Source organism: Salarias fasciatus, chromosome 23, assembly GCF_902148845.1.
Source record: "Salarias fasciatus chromosome 23, fSalaFa1.1, whole genome shotgun sequence".
Taxonomy (NCBI): domain Eukaryota; kingdom Metazoa; phylum Chordata; class Actinopteri; order Blenniiformes; family Blenniidae; genus Salarias; species Salarias fasciatus.
The window spans coordinates 20,476,933-20,497,344 of NC_043766.1; the positions used below are offsets into that span (position 1 = coordinate 20,476,933).

Sequence of the window (20,412 nt, forward strand, 5' to 3'; positions counted from 1 at the left end):
AGCCAAACAGCTAATGTTACAAAACCTGTCGTAATACAAAAGTGCCCTGTTTGCTACTTCAACCATGCAGAGCAAATGTGAGCTTATGTGGTGTGTTACCTAAATGGCACCTTTTTTTTTTTTTCTAAGTCTGTGTCCCATGATTACTTTGTGTAGTAAAAAGATGAGTTACTTAAATTTTATATATCAGACATAAAGTTCTTTATTATTGCCAAAGGCACTTTTGCATTTCCTGCCTAATCTTTATATATTCACACTGAAAGCATCTAAATGTGTGGAAATTTTTGGTGAAAAATGAGTTGCTGCAAAAACAGGAGGAGAATCAGCTCAATGCAAACTTTTGAACAACTGACATTCTCATTACTTGTGCCTGGAGGGAAACTAAAACCTCTTACTGCAGCTTTTTTTCCTATTTCCCTGATACTCCAAGCCATCAAGTGTTGATTCACCACTTTCACTTCCAGTAAATAACACAACCCCGATAAGCTGAAAAAAGTCACATTTGATTAAATTGTTACGCAACATTACGGATGCATCTAATGCCAAAAATCGGTTGATATGTGGTGATAAGACAGTTAGGCATTAACTCACATCGAGGCACAACTCACGTGTTTATATATGTGTTGGCAGACGATTTGCTGGAGTTATGTAATCGCACAGCTTACAGCACATTTATCAATTCCAGACAAGACAGCAAACAACAGCCCGAGTCTCATGTGGTGGAAGACCGCGGCGTACGTCAGCATCGACGCCCCGAAACTCTATTTTATTAAGAATCACCAAGCAATAATGACACCCTTTGTGAATTTGCAACAGTCTTCTGTTTTAATTGCTATGAGAAGTGACAGTTTAACAACAAAATTATGTACAGCAGTTGTTTATGTGCAGTTCTGCTTAATCTCATTTGAATGGTTTACACTTTTTCAGCTCTTGAGTTTTCCCAAATTATTGCCCGAAAGGTAAGTTAACAGCTGACCTCATTCCCAACATGGAAAATACCGATCAATTGTTAAAACAAATGGAAAAACAAATCTTTAAGTCATGTATAAACTCTGAATGTGATACTAGTCTCTATCCAGATCGATGATAATTCTGTCTGATACATTACTTCATAAATTGTAATGCATCAGGTTTGTCAAATACTCCAATATAAATCAGAAGCAGTCTACTTTCAAGTCATCAAACCACAGCGACGAGAGGTTTGCACTGTGGTCGTCATGTAAAAAGTTGTCTTGTTTAGATGTACTTTGGAGTATTTATCAACAAACTCATCTCTATGGTTTAAGGCAGTACACAATAGTTCACTTATGGCACGCTCAGTAACGGCTCCTGCCAGGAGATTCTCGATGACTTCAGTCTTATATAAATTTAAAGTTCTGAATTAAGGCAGCTCAGGAAGTAAAAAAAAATACCATGGACACATAAACAACATATTCCAAACACTCTGTCCCTACAACATAAACCCTGAGTGAACTGTCTCTCTCTCTCTCTATGTTTAACTCCATCTGGCTGCAGAGGCCAACGGTTTGATCTGCAGCCATCACTAAGAAACAGTGAGAGGAGAGTTCACACTCAGCGGCCAATGTTGACAGGCTGGCCTGAAGGCAGCATTAGTGCAAGCTTGAAAGAGTTATGATTTTTTGTTTTTTTACTTATCTTGTGTTATATATCCAGGTAGTTGGTTTATAACTACAAGCAGGTGAAGCAGGTTTTTGATCTGAGTTTCACAAAAAGAGATAACATAGTATTATGTCAAACAAAGTTAGGTATTATTCTGGGGACTTCTGTCACTCAATAAAAATCGAGCCTTAATTTCATATAAAACCATTAGATGACAAGTTCATGGTTTTACTTAATTTAGCCACCTTATTTCATCTTCTGCAGAAATGAATGCACCTCTTGTGGTTTGTATCCCCAGGGGCCCTTTTCTCCCTGCAGGAAAGAGGGAAAAAGTATTAATGAATGACAATACAACGCAAACATTATTGTCAAAATACCACTTAAATTTGAATCAGTTGGGGGACTACCACGGCATTTCATGCACATGCTGTAGTCACGTAATCTACATTTCTGGCATGGCTATCATGGGTCTGGCGGCATGCCAGGAATTCCTCTGATGTGTTTGTTTTTTTCCACTCTCACGCAATAGCGTGAGCTGACATAGTGCAGGAAGCTCACAACCATATCACTTGTGTTGCTTCAAATCACGCAACTGCATGAGAAAAGGCAATAACCATAAAACAAACATTTCCCCTTTTAATGACCTATAAACTAGATGAGCAATAAGTGAGCCCTTCAAGGTTTTGTGCTGGCTTCAGTGTTGCACGGGTCTTACCTTATAGATGATCTTTCCTGCCTGCAGTATGTAAAGTCTCTCTGGCATAGCACCATATTTAACACAGGTCGTGTCACTCATTGAATCCACGACCACGGGGCAGAGGGTCTCCTCCTGGACCAGAATCCGGGCTGCAGACAGTCTTTCCTCCAGGTTCCTGTGGCGCTTGATGGCAATGTTATTGGCGAAAGCCCAACCATCTGAGACAAAACAACAGAGTTAAATAGGGTTAGGGTGAGGGTGCAGAATAGATTGTTGTGGCTTTAAGTGCCTCGTCTGCAGGATCTTCACAGCATTCTATCAGGTCAAAGTGCAGTATTGGTGGAAGGGGAGGAGAGGAATGCTCTCTGCTGGTTTCACACACCTGTTGAATGAGCCTCTGCGATGTAGACCACCAGAAAGTCAGCCACGTCGCTGAAGTCCCTGACGAGCTGCTTGAACTCACCAAGTTTGTACATGAACGGGGGTCAGGTGCAACTCCCAAAACTCAGCACCAGAGGTCTGTTATCTGCAGATAAGGCACAACACGAAACTCAGCGCGCGCACACACGCACACGCACGCACACACACACACACACACACACACACACACACACACACACACACACACACACACACACACACACCACACACACACGCACGCACACACACGCACACACGCACACACACAGTAAAGGAAAACAGCCTCACCTTTCAGGTACTTCCAGACGCTTGTTTTTTTCCCCCTCCATGGTGAACACAGGTGTGTCTGGAGCCTGTTCTCCCAGAAAAGCCTCATCTCCGAGAGTCATCCACAACTGCTTTAACGCAGTTGTGACGAAAGTATAAGACAGGAAGGTGAGACCCAGTCCTCATACTTAAATCGGGGATTCTGGGTCATGGTGATCGATTCACCCATTTTCAGGATCTGTTTCTTGGCGAGGCTTGGAGAGAAAAAAATGCAAAATCCTGAGGCTGATGTTGGTTGCAAACAAAAACAGAAGCATGTACGCAGTCGATGCAAAGAGCATCAGCTTTTGAGGAGCATGTTTGCTTCCTGCTGTGGGGAAACTGCCTGTCGTCCCGGAGCGTCTCCGTGTTTTAAACTCGCCCTTCCCACCACACTGATAGCTGAGGCCTTCACGGACGCTCCGGTGGCTCGGAATTTCCATACTCCTTCTTGCTTCTTTCCCGCGGCTTGAAATTCAGTGATGTCCATATGCTTCAGATCCAACGATAAGTTTCCGGTGAAACATACATTTAGGGGAACATTAAGATTCACCAAAGGACCAATTTCCCTAAATATACATAATTTTTTGGGGAGGATTTTATTCGTTGTTGTGCCATTGAACAGATGCTTAATGTGTAAAGAGGTCATTGGATAATTGCTCAGAGAAAAAAAAAAGCCCTATCAAACAGTATCTCTACAGACTTTGCCCCCTAATATAAGCAATAACTTGGAACAATGTGTGATCTTCCACCTACTGGGCACAGATAATTGACAAAGTTGAACTTATGAACTTATCACACACACTTTGAAATGGGTTGGTTTATTATTATTTTTGCCATTGTATATATATATATATATATATATATATAATATATATATATATATATAGATATATATATAGTATATATATATCTATATATATACGTGTGTGTGGGTGGGTGTGTGTGTACACATACACTTATAGTGCATGTAAAAACTATTCATTTTGCTTCACACTTCCCTATTTTAGTTTATTCTCTCGATCGATCGATCAAACACTCCGTCAGAGCTCCAGGATTCCTCTGTGAAGCAAGAAGGATCTTCTTCGGGGACAAACCATTTCTGAGGGAATCCACCCAGCAGTCTTGTATGATCGATTGGTCAGAATAAAGCCACTCCTCTGTGAAAGTTGAACAAGTTTTGGGATGTTTTTTCAGTGGCAGGAACTGGGAGACTAGTCAGGAGAGAGAGAGAGAGAAAGATTAATGCAATAGTTTTAAAATGTGTGAACAGTTTAAAATGTGGAGTTTCCACAATGTTTGCTGGTTTAGAATATTTTGTACAGACATATCCTGGATGCTGCAGAGGGTTGTTGACCTCAGATTAGGGTGACGAGTTATCTGCTGGAAAGACAACGACCCGAGGAACGCAGTCAAGATATAAAAGGTGTCTTCAGGACAACCATGTAAATGTACTTGAGTGGCCCAGCCAGAGCCCACATTTGAATCTGATTGAACATCTGTGCACATCTGGTAAGTTTCTGGGCACCAACCTGAACCTGATGGAGTTTGATGGAGCCTGAAAGGTGCTGCAGAGAGGAACTGCCCAAACTGCCCAACCATTCGTAGCTGTGCCAAGTTTGTGGCATTGTATTCAAAAAGACTTGATGAAAGACTTGAGGAAAGCTCAATAAGTTGCTGTTAAAGGTAAGCCAACAAAGTATTTCTTTTTCATTTTTGCTAAATTTTGAAATGTTTGAAAAACTCTTTCCATATTGTCATTATGGGATAAATACTGTGAGTAGAATTTTGAGGAAAAAGATGTGTGATTGTCTTCACTTGGTGACTACATATTAGCCTTATGTTGTGTTTCTTGCTGCCAGTTGGTCTGAGTTCTTATCACAGGTTTCATATTTAGATTGTGGATGTTAGCGTCTGATCCTCACCTGCACCACCGCACATCAGCATGATCTTTGACAACTTTACTGCTGGTTCTGATCTTTGTATGAACAGCTATGTCTCTGCTGGTTACTTACTCCACCTCTCCTCTTCCTCAGTGCCTCGTCCCACCAGTGGCGGTCTGGATTATCATGTGTTCCCACTCCAGTTGTAGGAGTAACTCAAATTATGGCATTTCTTCATTGTTGTCAACATGCCTTCACCTCATTTGTGATGGTAAATTTACATTTGTTAATCTCACAGAAAGTGGCGTGCACAGACGGTCATTACCGGAAATGTTCCTGAATCCCGATACAGAATCCTATTTGTTTGTAATACTGTGATGCTTGAGGTCCTGAACATCACAAGCTTGTTGACCTTCTTTGTCTTTTGCATGAACAGATTTCTCAAATTTCTCAGAATCCTTTGCTGATAAGATGTACTATAGCTCGGATCTTTAACAGAAATTTTTACACAATGTTACTTTGAAGAACGTATAATGGAAATCGATCCATAATTTAGGTTCTTCAGTTTAGTGAAATTTTAAGATTTGGAAAGTTAAAAGAAAAACTGTTTCAAAGTGAAGCACCTGTTTACCTGTTTCATGTACTGATGTAAAAACACGTTAGACATTTTAGGTGAGACATCAACTTTGTCCATCAACCAAAATTTAATTTGTGTAACATTTATTCTATTTAAAAAATGTGGAGAGAGCAAAGAGTATATTTCACCATTTTTTTTCATAGAGCACTTTGGACCGTTCAAAGATCTAAAACCACAGAGAGAGACTTCTCAAATCTGTACTAGATTACCCTGTTGGGTCTAAACATTCATAAAAACGCTGTTTCAGATTTCTCAAACCTTTGCTAGATTTGTATAATGAAGAAGAAAAGTGCATATTTGTCTGTATTTTTCATATCTTCAGTGTAAAAAAGTGGTATGGTGTATAAAATGTAATTATGTGCCGTGTGTTAAATTTACACTGATGCTAAGGAACAATTTTGGGGTACATATCTGTGTGTGTGTGTGTGTGGGTGTGTGTTGTGTGTGTGTGTGTGTGTGTGTGTGTGTGTGTGTGTGTGTTGTGTGTGTGTGTGTGTGTGGTGTGTGTGTGTGTGTTTTATTTCAATTAAATTTCCTACACCACATGAAGGCAGCGCGGGATCCAGTTTTTTCCTGTCGCTTATTTTCCTCCATTGTAAAAGTAGTTTTTACTTTAATCGTGCAGCATCACCACCTGCCTTTACCTGCCCTCTTCTGTGGCGTTTACCATATTTCTATCATTGCCCTACTTATTTTGCTCTGAAGATTTTTCTCCATAAACAGAGCAACGTGTGTTCTCATGGTTTTCCCTTCATGGAACACCCACCAGATGGTGCTGCAGAATAGCATTTCAGGATTTTCATTTTAGTCTTGACGTTATAATATGAGTAAGTAAAAAAATATGACTTATCAAATGCTGAATTCAAACGGTTCCTTTTACGTTGAGATGTTTAACATAGATGGGGACTAGTGTCTCAATTTAACCCTCTCACAAACCTAACCCTGACCTAAGCAACAGGTTTCATACATGAGACAAGTTTCATATGGAAAAAAAATCTACAAAAATTGTGTGAAACTGTCATGGGGAGTTTTGTGCTCACCTTCATCTTAAAACACAATTTTTTTACTTTTCCACCAAAGAACGGAAGTCTACAAACACTGCTTTTAAAGTAAAGGAAGGTGTGTGTTTGGTTATGCGCTGCAGGGATTCTCATCATGGACAAAGTGGCCACTGGATCCGTCCTGTGTGCAGTCCTGCGTACAGTGGGATTTGGTGATCAGTGTCGTATTACACGGTGCGTGACACCGGATGCGTGATTACTGATAGCGCAGTTGACTATTTAAGCGCACAGTGCGTCTGGATCCAGATGTTATCCTCCCACAGAAACACGGACGCGGTCTTTATGGTGCTCCTGCACCCTGAGCCCAGGGAGCTGCTGGGTGTCAATCTGTGGAGAGGGAGGAGAGAGAGAGAGAGAGAGAAGAAGAGAGAGAGAGAGAGAGAGAGAGAGAGAGAGGAGAGAGAGAGAGAGAGAGAGAGAAGAGAGAGAGAGAGAGATAGAGAGAGAGAGAGAGAGAGTAGAAGAGAGAGAGGAGCGTGTGATGCTGGACAGTGAGTCCTCACTGAGAGGATGCTGTCGATCAGGCCTTGCAAATGTTTTTCTTCTCCGGTTTTGGCAAAACATGCCGTGTGCACAGTTGAAACTGCCTCTGTTTCCCGAGAGCCAGATGGACATGGTGACGTTTCATCATCCAAGTTTCCTTTGAATGCATATTTGCACACCAGCTGTCTCCTAACCACGTGTGGGACAGAAAGGACCACACGTCCCTCTTTGCTGTGTTTACAGTGTTTGTTTTTGTTTTTGTTTTTTCATTTCCCGGTGCGCGCAGGTAATGTGAGCAGCGGCTGCAAACGTGCATGGGAAAGCAGTCATCAATGCAGAACTCCTCGGCGTTATTCGGGATGGTGAGCCACTGTCAGAGCCCAGCTTTCGCTGACTTCCCCAGCTTGACACTGTCCGTGTACGGTGGAAAGGCGGACATCTGTGCGCGCCGCCCCGGGAGCGCAGGATTCGGATCTCAGACATGCCGCGGCTCCCACGACACCCTCACGCACATGAACTGCGCGAGCCCCAAGCGACTGTCCGAGGAGAAGGCGCATCTGTCAGCAAAAATCCGCGGCTGTGCTTCTCTGTTCCTCTGGTTCAAGGTAGGCTCCCCTGTCTTTTAGCAGATGCTGGAGAGGTGAATGCATGTTTCATTATTACTGGAAAATTGGAGATTTCTTGACGTGCACGATCAAAGTAATGTTGCCATGCGTTCTTTAAAACTAATTCAGTTAATTGGCAGCGGGTGTCTTAATTGGCCATTCTGCCATCAGCAGTTTCTGGATACTTTGGCTTGATAAAAACAAGTTAAAATAAGGGCCACACGTCTCTTTACAGCTTCAGTAACCTTTTGAAGGCAGCTGTTATGTGTTAAAATCCCAGTTTGCAGTTATGGATAACACTTGTTAGTGAAATAAGAGCTCACTTGGATCATTGGTTATTTCATAAATAACCCCAGAGTCTGAGTGTTGTCTCTTTTGCACACTGAAGGGCATTTGAAGTAATGTACAGTCGGTGAAGTAGCTGCCAAGTAAATGTACATTTCCTCGGTGTCATATTAATTCATAGCAGTGACTATTTTAGCGATGGCAGTGGGAAGATTGAAGAGTTCAACAATATTCAGAGAATAAAAAATTCAAGCGTTTTTTTGAGGATAGTTGCTAGTTTAGAGAGTTTAGAAGTAATTTGTACATATTTAATCTGTTCAGAATAGATAATTACAGTTTTTCTTTCATGTCTCTGAAAGTGAACTGCATGGAACCATGAGGTAAAGTGCAATTATTAAAACAATTACATAGATGAAATAAGCCATGTCACACAGATAGTGGAAACTAGGCTTTGCATCTCTGTGGTAGCCTGCCCCATCCTGTTTAGACAGTGTGTTGTTGTGAGAGGGTCGAGGTATTACAGCCCCATCCTAAATTATGATTAGACTGAACAGACTTTTATATTAGCAATCATCCTTGCAGAAGAGGATCACGGATTTGATTACTGTTTCTTCTTTCTAAACACAAACCATATGTCTGCTGAATGTGTCCTCAGCATTTATGAGTTCTCTTGGGCACAGTTGTGCCCTCAACCCTCCATCCCCAGCACCCGACCAGAATGAATCGACTCAATTGTCTCTGCACACTTTTGAACTTACTTCCGTAAATTGTGGGAATACAGATGTGTTATGTGTTTGTGGAGTATAGATTAATATTGGAGGGAGAAAATGCACACACACCCCAGTCGGTCTGGACCCGTAAAGCAATCAAATTGTGATTTATTAATTTATCATAGGTTTATGAATTAAAATACTTTAAACTTTTCTGAAAACTTACTTTCTTCAGCACATGTTTCAGACTACAGAGGAAATGTGTTTGCATATTATATGTCAAAGTTCCTCCCAGTAATTCAAAGTTGTGTTCGTCCGCATTTTTATTCTGCAGCACTTCATGAATGCATTCTGTATTCTCGTTATTTCCATGTTGTTTTATAGTCCCCTTTGGTTGAGAATGGAGTATGAAAGTGATCTCAGTACTCATCAGTCTTTTGTATCATGGCTCATTTCAGGCTGATCGTATTACATGGTCCCATTTGGGACAGAGCTGGAGTTTAAGCACAGTCTCAACCATTACTTTAGATTTATACTGAGAGGAATCTCTGCACAAACACAGACTGTAAGATCTATCCTGATGGAAGTGAGAAGATATAGAAGGAAGAAAGTGCCTCATTCGGGGACTTTCTGATGTTTTTAAACACGCAGTTGCAAAAACGAGTTCAGTGATAAAAGTGATTCAAAGGGGGGAGGTGATGTTTCATCCGAAGACTCAGAGAAAAAGATGTGCGAAGAAGCTCTCAGAGGAATGTGCTTCCAGCACCGCTTCGCTGGTTTTCTAAGTTCACCAACTGCAAAGCCATAATGAAAATGGGTTTTGGAGTATTTGAGCAACATATAATATATTAAAAATGAAGTTTTAATCAACAGAGGTATTTAACTTATTTTAAAATTGTTTCAGTTTTTGTGTCATTGCTCTTGATATTTGTTACATTGTAAAGGCTGCTTTTTGCAAGAATTCATGGGGGAAAAAAGATTTCCTCTGCGTCAAATCCATTCATCCTCAAATCACAGCGACTTGCGTCAACCTGTGTGTAGCCTTGAAACATGCACGGTGCTCTCTGATCATCCAAAACACTGTGAGTCTACTGTGCTAAAAAATACCTGTGTCCACCCGAAATTAAATATTTAGCTTGCAAAGAAAACACTTGACCTCTCGTCGCTATATCACTTTGAATGAAGTATATACTCGAGTATCATCTGATACCTTACTAAAGTTTCCCCTGGCCCGAGCGATGGTGCTGAGCCTGTAGGATTATTAGAGGGGAAAAATGTTTGACTCAGAGGACTAAGTGTACTCAATTGACTCTCAGATAAACTGCAGAGGTTTGTGTGTTGATTCAGCATGTTGAAATATGAGTAATAAACAGTGATTACAATACATGATGTCTATATACATGCACTCCGTACACCTTAACACACCGGCATCATTTTGTCATATCCTGCACACATATTCGCCACACACTGACAGACTCACACTTCCCCCTTTTTCTAAAGTGGCATTGGAACCAAGTTGAATTCCCTGATTGTGACTTCATTTCCTGTATTTACCCCCGGCATGATTGGTAGACATAAGACCGCAGGGCGATAATCTGACTGTTATGAGAAACAACCAGCCGTTACAGCAGCGCTCTGAGCCTCCGCAGTGTCAGAGGATTAATGACAGCTTCCCAGTAGCTTGTGAACAGTTTTAGTAGTGTGTGCTGGTGTCGGGTTTTAAGAAAAGTGGTGGTAAATCCACTTTGAAATCAATTGTTGCAGCTTATTTATTGTTGTTGTTGTTTTAAAGACATAAAATAAAATAGGGAGTTGGCATTTGCCTGAACAACTAGAAAAACTAAATGTGATGAAAGTTTGTCCTTTTAAAAGTAAAACAATAATTACAATAACAAATATTCTGACAAAATAATTGCTCTCTCGACCATTTATGTTGTGTTTTTTTTTTGTTTTTGTTTTTTTTTTAGCTGTGTGGACACTTTCAATGACAAAAGGCATGGAATGTTTATTAAACTGTACATGTTTCTTCAGTTTTCAAATGAGGTTATAGTTCCTAAATTGCTGGAGGATTGACACGTTTGACTTTAAATCTGATGTTGATGTGTATGCAGAAGAGTTTATTTATATATCTTTGTGTCATTCATGACACTGATCCCTTATTTTGCTCAGTGTTGCATAATGAGAAAATAGCCTTTGAAATTCAGTGACTTGTGATCTTCAGTGCTGCTTAAATGATTAAATGATTATATTAATTAAACTTGTTGTTTGCTAATCACCACAGAGATGTTACTCCATCATAGATCACAAGAAAGGCATTTTTTAACGTCTCTTAACGTATTAATATGTTTATTTATTTTAAGTCGCAGAGGGCTGAAGCCAGATTCAGGTGACTGTGGACGAAGACAGAGTACAAATGAACAGACGACCAGTCCACCACAGTTCAAACAGACAGACTGACAGTTAAACTCACAATTACGAGAAATGTGGTGTCAGCAATTAACCTTACATACAAGTTTTGGACGATGGGAAAGAAAATCCATGCCCAGAGAGAACATGCAAACCACCCAACCCCATGTTCGAACTCACAATGTTTCTTGCTACGAGGGTAGAACGCGAACTACTACTAATATGTTAGCTGAGTTGAGTTGATTACTGTTGTTAAATCAGCTCATTATCTGTACTTTAGAAAAAAGGCATTGGGATAGAAATAAGAACAACTCTGATACAGCTTTAAGTCAAAGCTGTATCCAGCTTGAGAATGCAGCCAAGGGTTGAGCTATACTGAGAATTGAGCTATTGTCTTTTGTCTTTTGCCCCCGCCCCTTCTGAAGAAAATAACTGTTGGCTGAAGCTTACGTTGCTATAATCAGAATGTTTTTAATCCCAAACAAATATTATTCTGTTCTGGTTCAATTCTCTCACTTCTGAGAAGCAGATCACTTCTCTTTTAACAAAAAAAAAAAAAAAAAAAAAAAAAAAAAAAAAAAGGCCTATCAACTTGAACTGTAAATACCCTTATGAAGCTTTACTCATCACTTATGGTCTCACCATGGTGTCGGATATGATGCCAGAAGGCAGTGGGTGATGATGATGATGGGGTGCAGCTTCCTCTCCCAGATGTTGGGGAGTCTAATCAGCTGTCAGAAGCATTTGCTGCTCGAATACATTTAACCTGTTGTTGAACTTCTCCCTCTATTTGTTTCATTGATGAGGTTGACCAAGATTTTTATTTCATTTGTTTTTAAACACTCGCCCAGTGAAAAGATTACACAGAACATATTTTGGTTCAGCTCTTTCAGTCCAGCTGCGCTTTACACGAGATGTGTCACCAACGCAGCCAGACATCCTCTTGTCTGCATTTGTGCTCCTAAATCAGTGGAAGTAAGTACAACATGCAGACCTGTTATGTGTATCTAAGTAGTACAAGTGATAGTAGCATTCTTTTATGAGTTTCTCCACCAGCCAGCACATTCCATGAGCTCAAGAGCCTCAGCCCACATCTTTGCATGTTGCATGAGCTCAGCAGTAGAGCTATGGACAAATGTGAGTGTGCTGCCGGGAAGGGGTGTTGTACGGTCTAATGTTTGCAGCATGTTCCATTGATCATAAAGCCAGGGACTGGTGATGATTCGGCGCCGGCATTTCCCGTAAACGTCTGCCTGAAAAGCGAGGAGGGAATGCGTGGTAATGGAGGATATCTCTTCCTGAGTCACAGTCGCTTGAGAGGCAGAGTGGGAGAACACCACTGGTCTGGCATCTGCTCCACTGAATCATCTCAATCAAAGTTGGCCGGTGAAGCGGCGTGACGTGTGTGGAAACTGGAGAAATGTGGCACAGGAAGAGCCGTTGCATGAGCCTTCAGCAAGGTTGGATTCACACACAGACATGAGAAATATCCATTGCTACAACCATCACCTGAGGTCGGTCTCCTGAACATCTGCACAACCTGCACACACGAAATCTTTTCCACTTCCATGAGGTCAAATGTTTTCATTGTTATCTGGACCAGTGTGGCATGCCTCTGGTTTCTCATGCTGGCCAAAGGCATCATGGTTCTAATTCTTCCAGTGAATCCAAACAGTCATGCAGCAAAAATATTATCTGGTGTGAGTATGTGTCGAAATATCTCTGGAATACGAAGAAGAAATGCATTCTGGCCTCAGCTCAATCAAGAAAAAGCTTGCAGAGTTGGCTTAGGTAGATCATAATAAAATGTATTTTTAGCCCAAAGCTTGCCTTCAGAAGAACTCCCAAAGTTTCACTCACTTTTGCTGATGAGAGGAAAAAACCTGCCAGGACTTGTGAATCACAGCAGATTGGTTGTGGAGTCTTTCGCTCTGTGGAAAAGATAAAGAGACTCCCCAGCTCCTCTCTGGTTCTGTTTGCCTGGACAGACATGCCACAGCTTGACCACACGTCTATAGAGTCCTCTATTACTCATGCATTTTCAGACAGCAGTCACTCCGCTCGCATACTTTTCTTATGTATGACTTAGCTCATGGGTGGGTTTTAGATTACATCTCGGCTGTGCCACTTGCTGTTCTTGGCTCGACGCTGCTGTGTTTCATCAAGAAAAATCTGCTCCGCTCTGACGGTGGCGGCAAAGACGGCCGTCTACCACCGTGCTACTTCTGTCATGGGAGAGCAGAGGACTTACTGAGGCTGCACAGCTGTCAGCTGGGGGAGAGAGAGAGAGAGAGAGAGAGAGAGAGGAGAGAGAGAGAGAGAGAGAGAGAGAGAGAGAGAGAGAGAGAGTGAGAAAGAGATGTGGCTTAAAAGGGTCGGGGCTTTACTGACCTCCATAGCCAAGGAGTAAGATCTCTTGGTTGTGAGTATCATGGAAGAATCTCCAAGATCTGAGTCACCTCCCATTTGGATTTATTTTTTTGTACCCGAGAAAATGTTATGGTCAGTAGTTTGTGATTGAAATGAATCATTCACAACGTGTAAAAAACACCAAGTCTGCACCAGCGCTTTACAGCATCAGCCTTTTAAACTGCTGCAAGTAGCAGCTTCGAATCACCAATAACACGGAACCTGAAGTTGCTGAAACTGTCTGAGATTTCCCTCTTTAACAACGCTGGTCGTGTCGGAGGGTAATCAGCGAGCCACCGGCTTCAAACTGAGTGTCAAAAACAACGGCAAACATGATGCGAGCCGTGGCTGTTTAATGCCTTCCATTAGAGCGGAGGAGAAAGCAGCCAAAAGGCTTGAGTTTTATCCTCCTCTCTCGCTCTTGTTCTCTCTGTCTCTGCCAGGAAGCTGCCATGTGGGCAGTGCCAGTCAGCTCACGGCACCATTGGCTGGCACCGCCCCAGAGGACTATGAAAGACATTATAAAGTCTAATAGTGCAGTTTATATACTTTTATTAGTGCTTGTTAATAGTAGCTCAGCATTCTGGCCGAATTCGTTATTCTCTAGTCATATCCAATGCAATCCATTTCTGGTGCGGTATAAAGTTGCTCACCAGGACTACTAAGTAACAGAGAAACCGTGGAAAGAAGAGTTCTTTGGGGAAAAAAAAAACTGGTTTTAGTTGTGGGATTGTCTGTGAATGATGAATGTGGACATCAATCACGAGCCCCGAGTGTGACAACTCAAATGCAATCTGTACTCTGCCGATTGCACTCATATATTTGTGTGCATGATGTCTGGACAGATACCAGATCTGTGTACATTATTGCCCCAGATAGAGAGCCAAGTTTCATCACAGTCAGCTTCTATTGAATTATCTTTTCAAGGATTTTAAGCTCCGACAAATCTCTGAGTCAAAATTTATTGTGGCTTATGTATTTTTGAAGTCAAGACCTCTGTGTGCAGCGAGCAGAGAGTGATTTCATCCTTTTTCCTGCAGTTTCAGCAGTGTAGCGCAGGTGGACAAGTGTTTTGTTAAAATCTTTTGTTTTAGTAGCAAATCTGGACAGCAGAGTTCTGCTGTGATGGGAGGAAGTAGAGGATTTTGGGAAAGCGAGGCTGGTGTTGTGTTCAGGTTAAAGCCTGTAAGCCTGTGGTGCAGGGAGCTGGGAGCCGTCGCCAGGCCGACTCTGGATGTGTAATAAAGTTAAGAGACTGGATGCCAGCAGTGTGATCTGCACTGCTTAGGGTTATTTTTACAGACTTTTTACAGACAATTATATTTGATTGGAGTAGGCAGTTTTCAGTGGGTTAATATCAGAGCAACGAGATATTGTCTTTGATAAGAAGATGATATTTTCCAACGATGTGGACAGAGTTTATCCTTTTTTTGTCTATTGTTATGTGGGAATATCCTCTTCGTGAAAAAAAAACAAAGAAATTCCAAAATGCCATATTAAATAATTGCATGTTCAAATTGCTTTTATATATTTTTTCTCTCCAATTTTTTTCCTCTTTGGTTTACTAAGTCACACCCAGACACCTGGTATTTTTCTAATTACAACCACAGACAGAGGAGTGTGTTAAAGATAAACTTGTCAAAGACAGACTCACGTCCCTCCTCAGTCTTCCCTGCAAATCCAAGGACTGTCAGTTTACTGTCTTTCCTTTGCTTTTCAGTTGCTTGTCTGTTAGTGCCTTCGTTAAATCATCACTGACGGATCATTTTGCCAAACAGGGAGCCGTGAGGAGATAAAAAGACTGGCTTGTAGCTGCTCTCTTAACTTGAGAGTTGTCGGGTTCCCTCTGGAACTGAACACAACGTCTCACAGATGAGCTGGTTGCTCTTTCCAGAAATTTCGACTGGAAACAGTAGAGACATCTGTTATCGTCTGGCTACTGTAGTATCAGTCTGTTTTATATTGACCTCATTAAATTGCCGAAACTCTGTGTGCATTGTTGTCCTGTATCCTACAAGTTTAAAGAAATTGTGCTGGAGGGACTGTTGAAAAGAGTCAATTTTCTCTTCCCTTGATTTACAGTTGGCAAGATTAAATGAAGGACTCCTTTTTCTTTATTTTTACTCAGGCTCATGGGCTGCACAGTGAGCGTGTTAAATGGTCCACATTACACTGAGTAATAGCTCTCAGTTGCACTCTTCAGTAACGTGCTTCACATTCCCCCTCAGACCCAGAAGTCGGCTGCTATAATACTCCGCTTAACCACAAACATGATGTGGTACCCTTATGATCTATTATGGGACTCATTTTAGCGGTTTCAGTGCTGATATGTGCGCTCTCACGTGTGTTTGAATCAAAGTAAAGGACGCACTGCATCACTGACAGCTGAACATGACAAGGTAAAAAGACCTGCACTTTCTACCAGATAATCATGACAAGAGCTCATGTGAGGAGGTATCGTTTCTATAAACTTCTTCTTTTTGTAAGCGTAAGTTCATTGCTACATCGGTCAGCCTCAAGAGGCTGCATCAAGAGGCTTCATTAGTCAACCTCTTGATGCAATCCTCCAAGAACAGAGCACACAACTCAGATTTTCAGAGGATATGCAAACATCCTGAGCCCCACTAGCGTTGCGTGACAGTGACGTCTCTGAAATTCAACGGATCAAATGGGAATGAACTGGCTGCTCACCTCAAAAGCTGCATTTCTATTGATTGTAGTCGTAGATCCTTGCAGCAGTCACATCGTGCAGTACTGAAATATCTGACACTGTCAGAAACTCAGTCAAAGACGCTGTAAATGAATCTTTGTCACTGTGTGAAGACGTCCCTTCAACACTGGAATTTAAATCTTATATTTTGTACGTACTGTGCATTTTGTGTTATTTTAGTTTTTTTGTGCATCTGTGCATACATGCTGTATGGGTCTTAGGATTGGGTATGTAAGAAAGTTTTAACTATTGAAAACCAGACATGGGTGGGCTAACTTAAAAATGAGAGTGAAAGGATCTTGGCCTAATAGAACCAGGTCATAGCGTTTGTAGCAAGCCTGACATTTCCACTTTCTCCCCAGCTCAGTGTTCAAGCTTTACATTGAAGCCAAAATCCATCAAGAAGAGCTTCATTCACCTTGAAACCGATATACTAAGACTTTTGGATCTACATAGGCTAGACACATCACAATCCACGGCTTCAATAACCAAAGAGCCTTCCTGGTGCAGGAAATGTCCCGGATATATGTAGCCAGGCTTTTATTTCTGAATGTTCCTCACTAAAGCTGAACCACAAACTTAGTGCACCAATCGTTGTGACTGAAGAACGGAAAGGAAACCAGAATCTTTATTTCTCTTCTTTCCCTTTTAGATCAAATGCCCGTAAAATCAGCTAACAACTCGACTATATTGATGAAAAACAAAACAAAAAAAAAAGACTAATCAGGCACATTCAGTTCATATCGACAGTGATCTAATAGCCGTGGTGTTTTGAAAATTGAAATGAATTAAGCAGCGTCAGAGCCATGACAGCCAGGTGGCTGAACACTTGGCTCAGTGCGCTCAAGCTTCAGCCAATTGGAAAATGCGTTGCAGAATTTATCTGCACCGCTCTCACCCCTGACAAATTATTTTATTGTTCCTACGCAGTTGGTTTTCATTTATTTTTTTGGCTATCACAGGCCGAGAGCATGTGTGTGATTGTTATTCCCTTATTCAACATAGACACTCTGACTAGAAGGGCTCACATCTGATAGCAGCACAGCTATGCAACAGAAACGAACCAAAAACACGGTACACAGAGGTAATAACAAGTACAGATGGCGCACAGAGACGGAACTTTACTGCTGCTTAAAGGCCAATCTTGATACACTTATTACATTGCATGAACCTCTGCAGTTCGTCTTGAATGAGTGTCTATCAACCTGGTAATGCTGCTTCCTAAGGAACAACTTTTGTATAATCTCCACTCAGTGAACTCCGAGCCCCTCTCCAAACCTTTAATCACATTATTCAGTGTGTCTCATGTACTGGGACTAGTAGATATGCTGTGTGAGAGCTGCAGATGGGAGTGATAGGGAGAGACTGCGAGCGTCCGAGCCCTGCACTCTGCCTGACCCCGGGTCTCAGTACATCAGGACTAGGCTGCTAATCTTTTACAAATGCTGGGAGTCTCCATGACCGTGCCCTCGCTGAGATGGCTTAGTCAAAACATCCCTGCTGCTCCTGAACACAACCTCAGCCTCCAGCCTAATTCAAACGCTGATTAACTAACAATACCTGCTGCCTGCTCCTCGGTGCCACACGACCCTACGCGCTCTGCCGCTGTGCTCCATGGAGTTTGACAGTGTGTCTGCTGCTCCGCGGAGGAACACACAGACCTACTGTGTTACAGGCCTTTTCAGGATTTTGTTGGTAAATGTACAGACCTGTTAAGTGATCAAGAATAAACACTGACATGCTTCACGATTGAGGAGACTTTTATCACTTTGAGTAGAATACAATGGAAATACTTTATTAATCCAGAGGGAATTCTTTGTTTAATCTTTTCTCTAATCTTTCATTGCAGCCCCATCCTCTAAAAAGACACAACAGAAAAAAAAAACAAACTCTGAAATGTTACTAAAACACATTGCTTGATCCTCTTGATACAATATCAAACGCACATTAAAATGATTGTGCTGAAAAGGTGATATTTTATTTCTTCTGTGAGTTTGTCCAAGTCCAACTGTTATTTTCACTGAGGAAATGTGGTAAAATGGAAACGGTTCAACAGTGACCATCATGATCTACACAGCCAACGTTTTGTCTATTTGGATTAGTATTTGTGCTCAGAGAACTGGTGTGTTGTATCATCAAAGTTTTCCACCCACCGGCGGTTAAAACCAAAGATCCACACGTCCATCTCCTAAACTCACCTTATTCAGCAGCAGGGTCGGAGTAGATCCCAGCCAGGCAGGGTACACCAGTTCACAGGAGAGAGACAGGCAAACACACACTCACGTCCGCAGATTCAGGTGACTGAGAGTCACCATCTTAAAACAAACAAATGCTTTTGGACTGTAAAAGATGAGGCTGGGCTACGTGGCGAGAAAACACAGAAAAGCTCGAACACCCGAACCGTTCTTGGTTCACAAAGGGCACAATGAACTTCTCACATGAGCGAAAATCATGAGGTGTTTTACCTCACAAAGTATGAGAAACACACTTCAAGTAAGTTTTCAAACTGGCACAGATGCAGAAAACATTGGGAAATCACACTTGTGGTTTTGACAGTTATTGTACTTGTGTTATCATTATTTTCATCCATTCTGCTTGCTGCTCATATCTGGTTGCACAGAAGGGCAGTGAAACACTGACCTCCTGCTTAAATTGCCAGTATTTCTCTTCATATATGTTTTTTTTTTTTTTTGCATTTGCAAATTTTTGAGAAATATTTGATACACTGGGAATATTAAATCTTCCACAAGTTTTTGCAATAACAAAGTCATTATTGTTCCCAAGAATGCTTCTTTTTATTCCAACCATAAAAAAACACAGTAAGTTCAGCAGTGACTGTAAACTAGGTAGGACAGTTCCTTAAATAGGAATATTTTCAGGAATGAGCTGTACTTTGAGGGCTGAAACGGATGCTGTTAAAAACATATTTAATGTATATTTACCAGAACCTCACTGCAGCAAAACTCAGCAGGTCTTGTTAGCGATGCCCTCGATAGCTTTAGCTGAAAATGTGAGCTTATAGTTCGCCACAGCGCCTACTTTTATGAGGCCAGACTTGTCATTTGACATGAAAATACAGCCAGTCCGGGCCACTGTAAAGATGCCAGTCTTCTACAAGCCTTGAGAGCTCTGAGCCATGAAGGAGCTCAGCGAGGGAGCCGAAGCATCAGTATATGTACTCTGCAGCCTGCCAAAGTACACTCATTTAGCAGCACAAAAAGACTTGCACTGAGAACCCGCGTGTTTATGTTAAGGATGATGTAAAGTGGCAAGAATTCATATTTCTCATCAAATTTTCTCTTTAAGATGGCGTCTCTCAATTTTTACACTCTAAGAAACAAGCATTTGCATTTCAAAGTTCTTTGAATAAAAATAAATGAAAAGCAAGCCCTTTTATGGACTTGGAGACTCTATTGGAAAACAGGTCACAGGGACGAAATGAATATTTTTGACGGTTCATAAAAGAGCTTCACAATGAATGCCAGTTTATGTGAAAGGCTTGACGCGTGGTGGAGGCCAGAACCCTTTGAGACTCTTTGTTCAGTCATTAAACTCTGGAGCCAAAAGCCGCCAAACAGCGCACCTGTAGCAAAGGTCAAGAATGCAAATGAAGAATGCTTTCTCTATTTTCTACATGCCATCGTCTGATTAGCTGGTCTCTTACTACAGGATAAATTGAAAAAGCCATTAGTCAATAATGCTCAATACGTTTCTCACTGATATTTGACTCAGAGCCTTTAGCAATTTGTTTATTCAATATATTTTCGTTTTATCTTTAAATTTCATTTTAAGATTAACTTCTCATGCATGTTTTTCAATTATGCTGTGAAAACTCCATCACTTGAGGCCTGTACTAGGAAGTGGGATTAACATACCTGGCATATCTCAAATTTACCTGGATTGACAAACCCAGACGTTCACAGTCTTTGATAAGTGGTACTACGAAGCTGGTCGTCAACTTGTGATCAAGCTTGTTCATATACGCATTGGTGTTTGCAGAATTTGACCAACCACAAACCGTGCAGAGCAGCTTGCTTCGAGATGCAGGAGTAGACAGCTGGCTCCAAAAATATTAACATTTCAAGCTCAAAAGCAAAACTGTTGCCGCAGCAAAAGTCAGGAAGGAAAACTGGCAGAAAGTTGCTGACTATGTTCTTTTGTAACTTACTAAAATTAAACA

General features: G+C 41.4%; 1 protein-coding gene across 1 annotated transcript; it reads right to left on the reverse strand.

The window, feature by feature from the left end:
• Positions 1 to 717: 717 nt before the first annotated feature.
• Positions 718 to 3,352, reverse strand: LOC115381256 (type I iodothyronine deiodinase-like). The gene is given in 5 exon segments (XM_030082539.1): positions 718 to 1,932; positions 2,336 to 2,535; positions 2,700 to 2,843; positions 3,026 to 3,053; positions 3,055 to 3,352. Coding segments are annotated over 5 exon segments (510 nt in total). The 5' UTR covers positions 3,127 to 3,352; the 3' UTR covers positions 718 to 1,866.
• Positions 3,353 to 20,412: the final 17,060 nt, after the last annotated feature.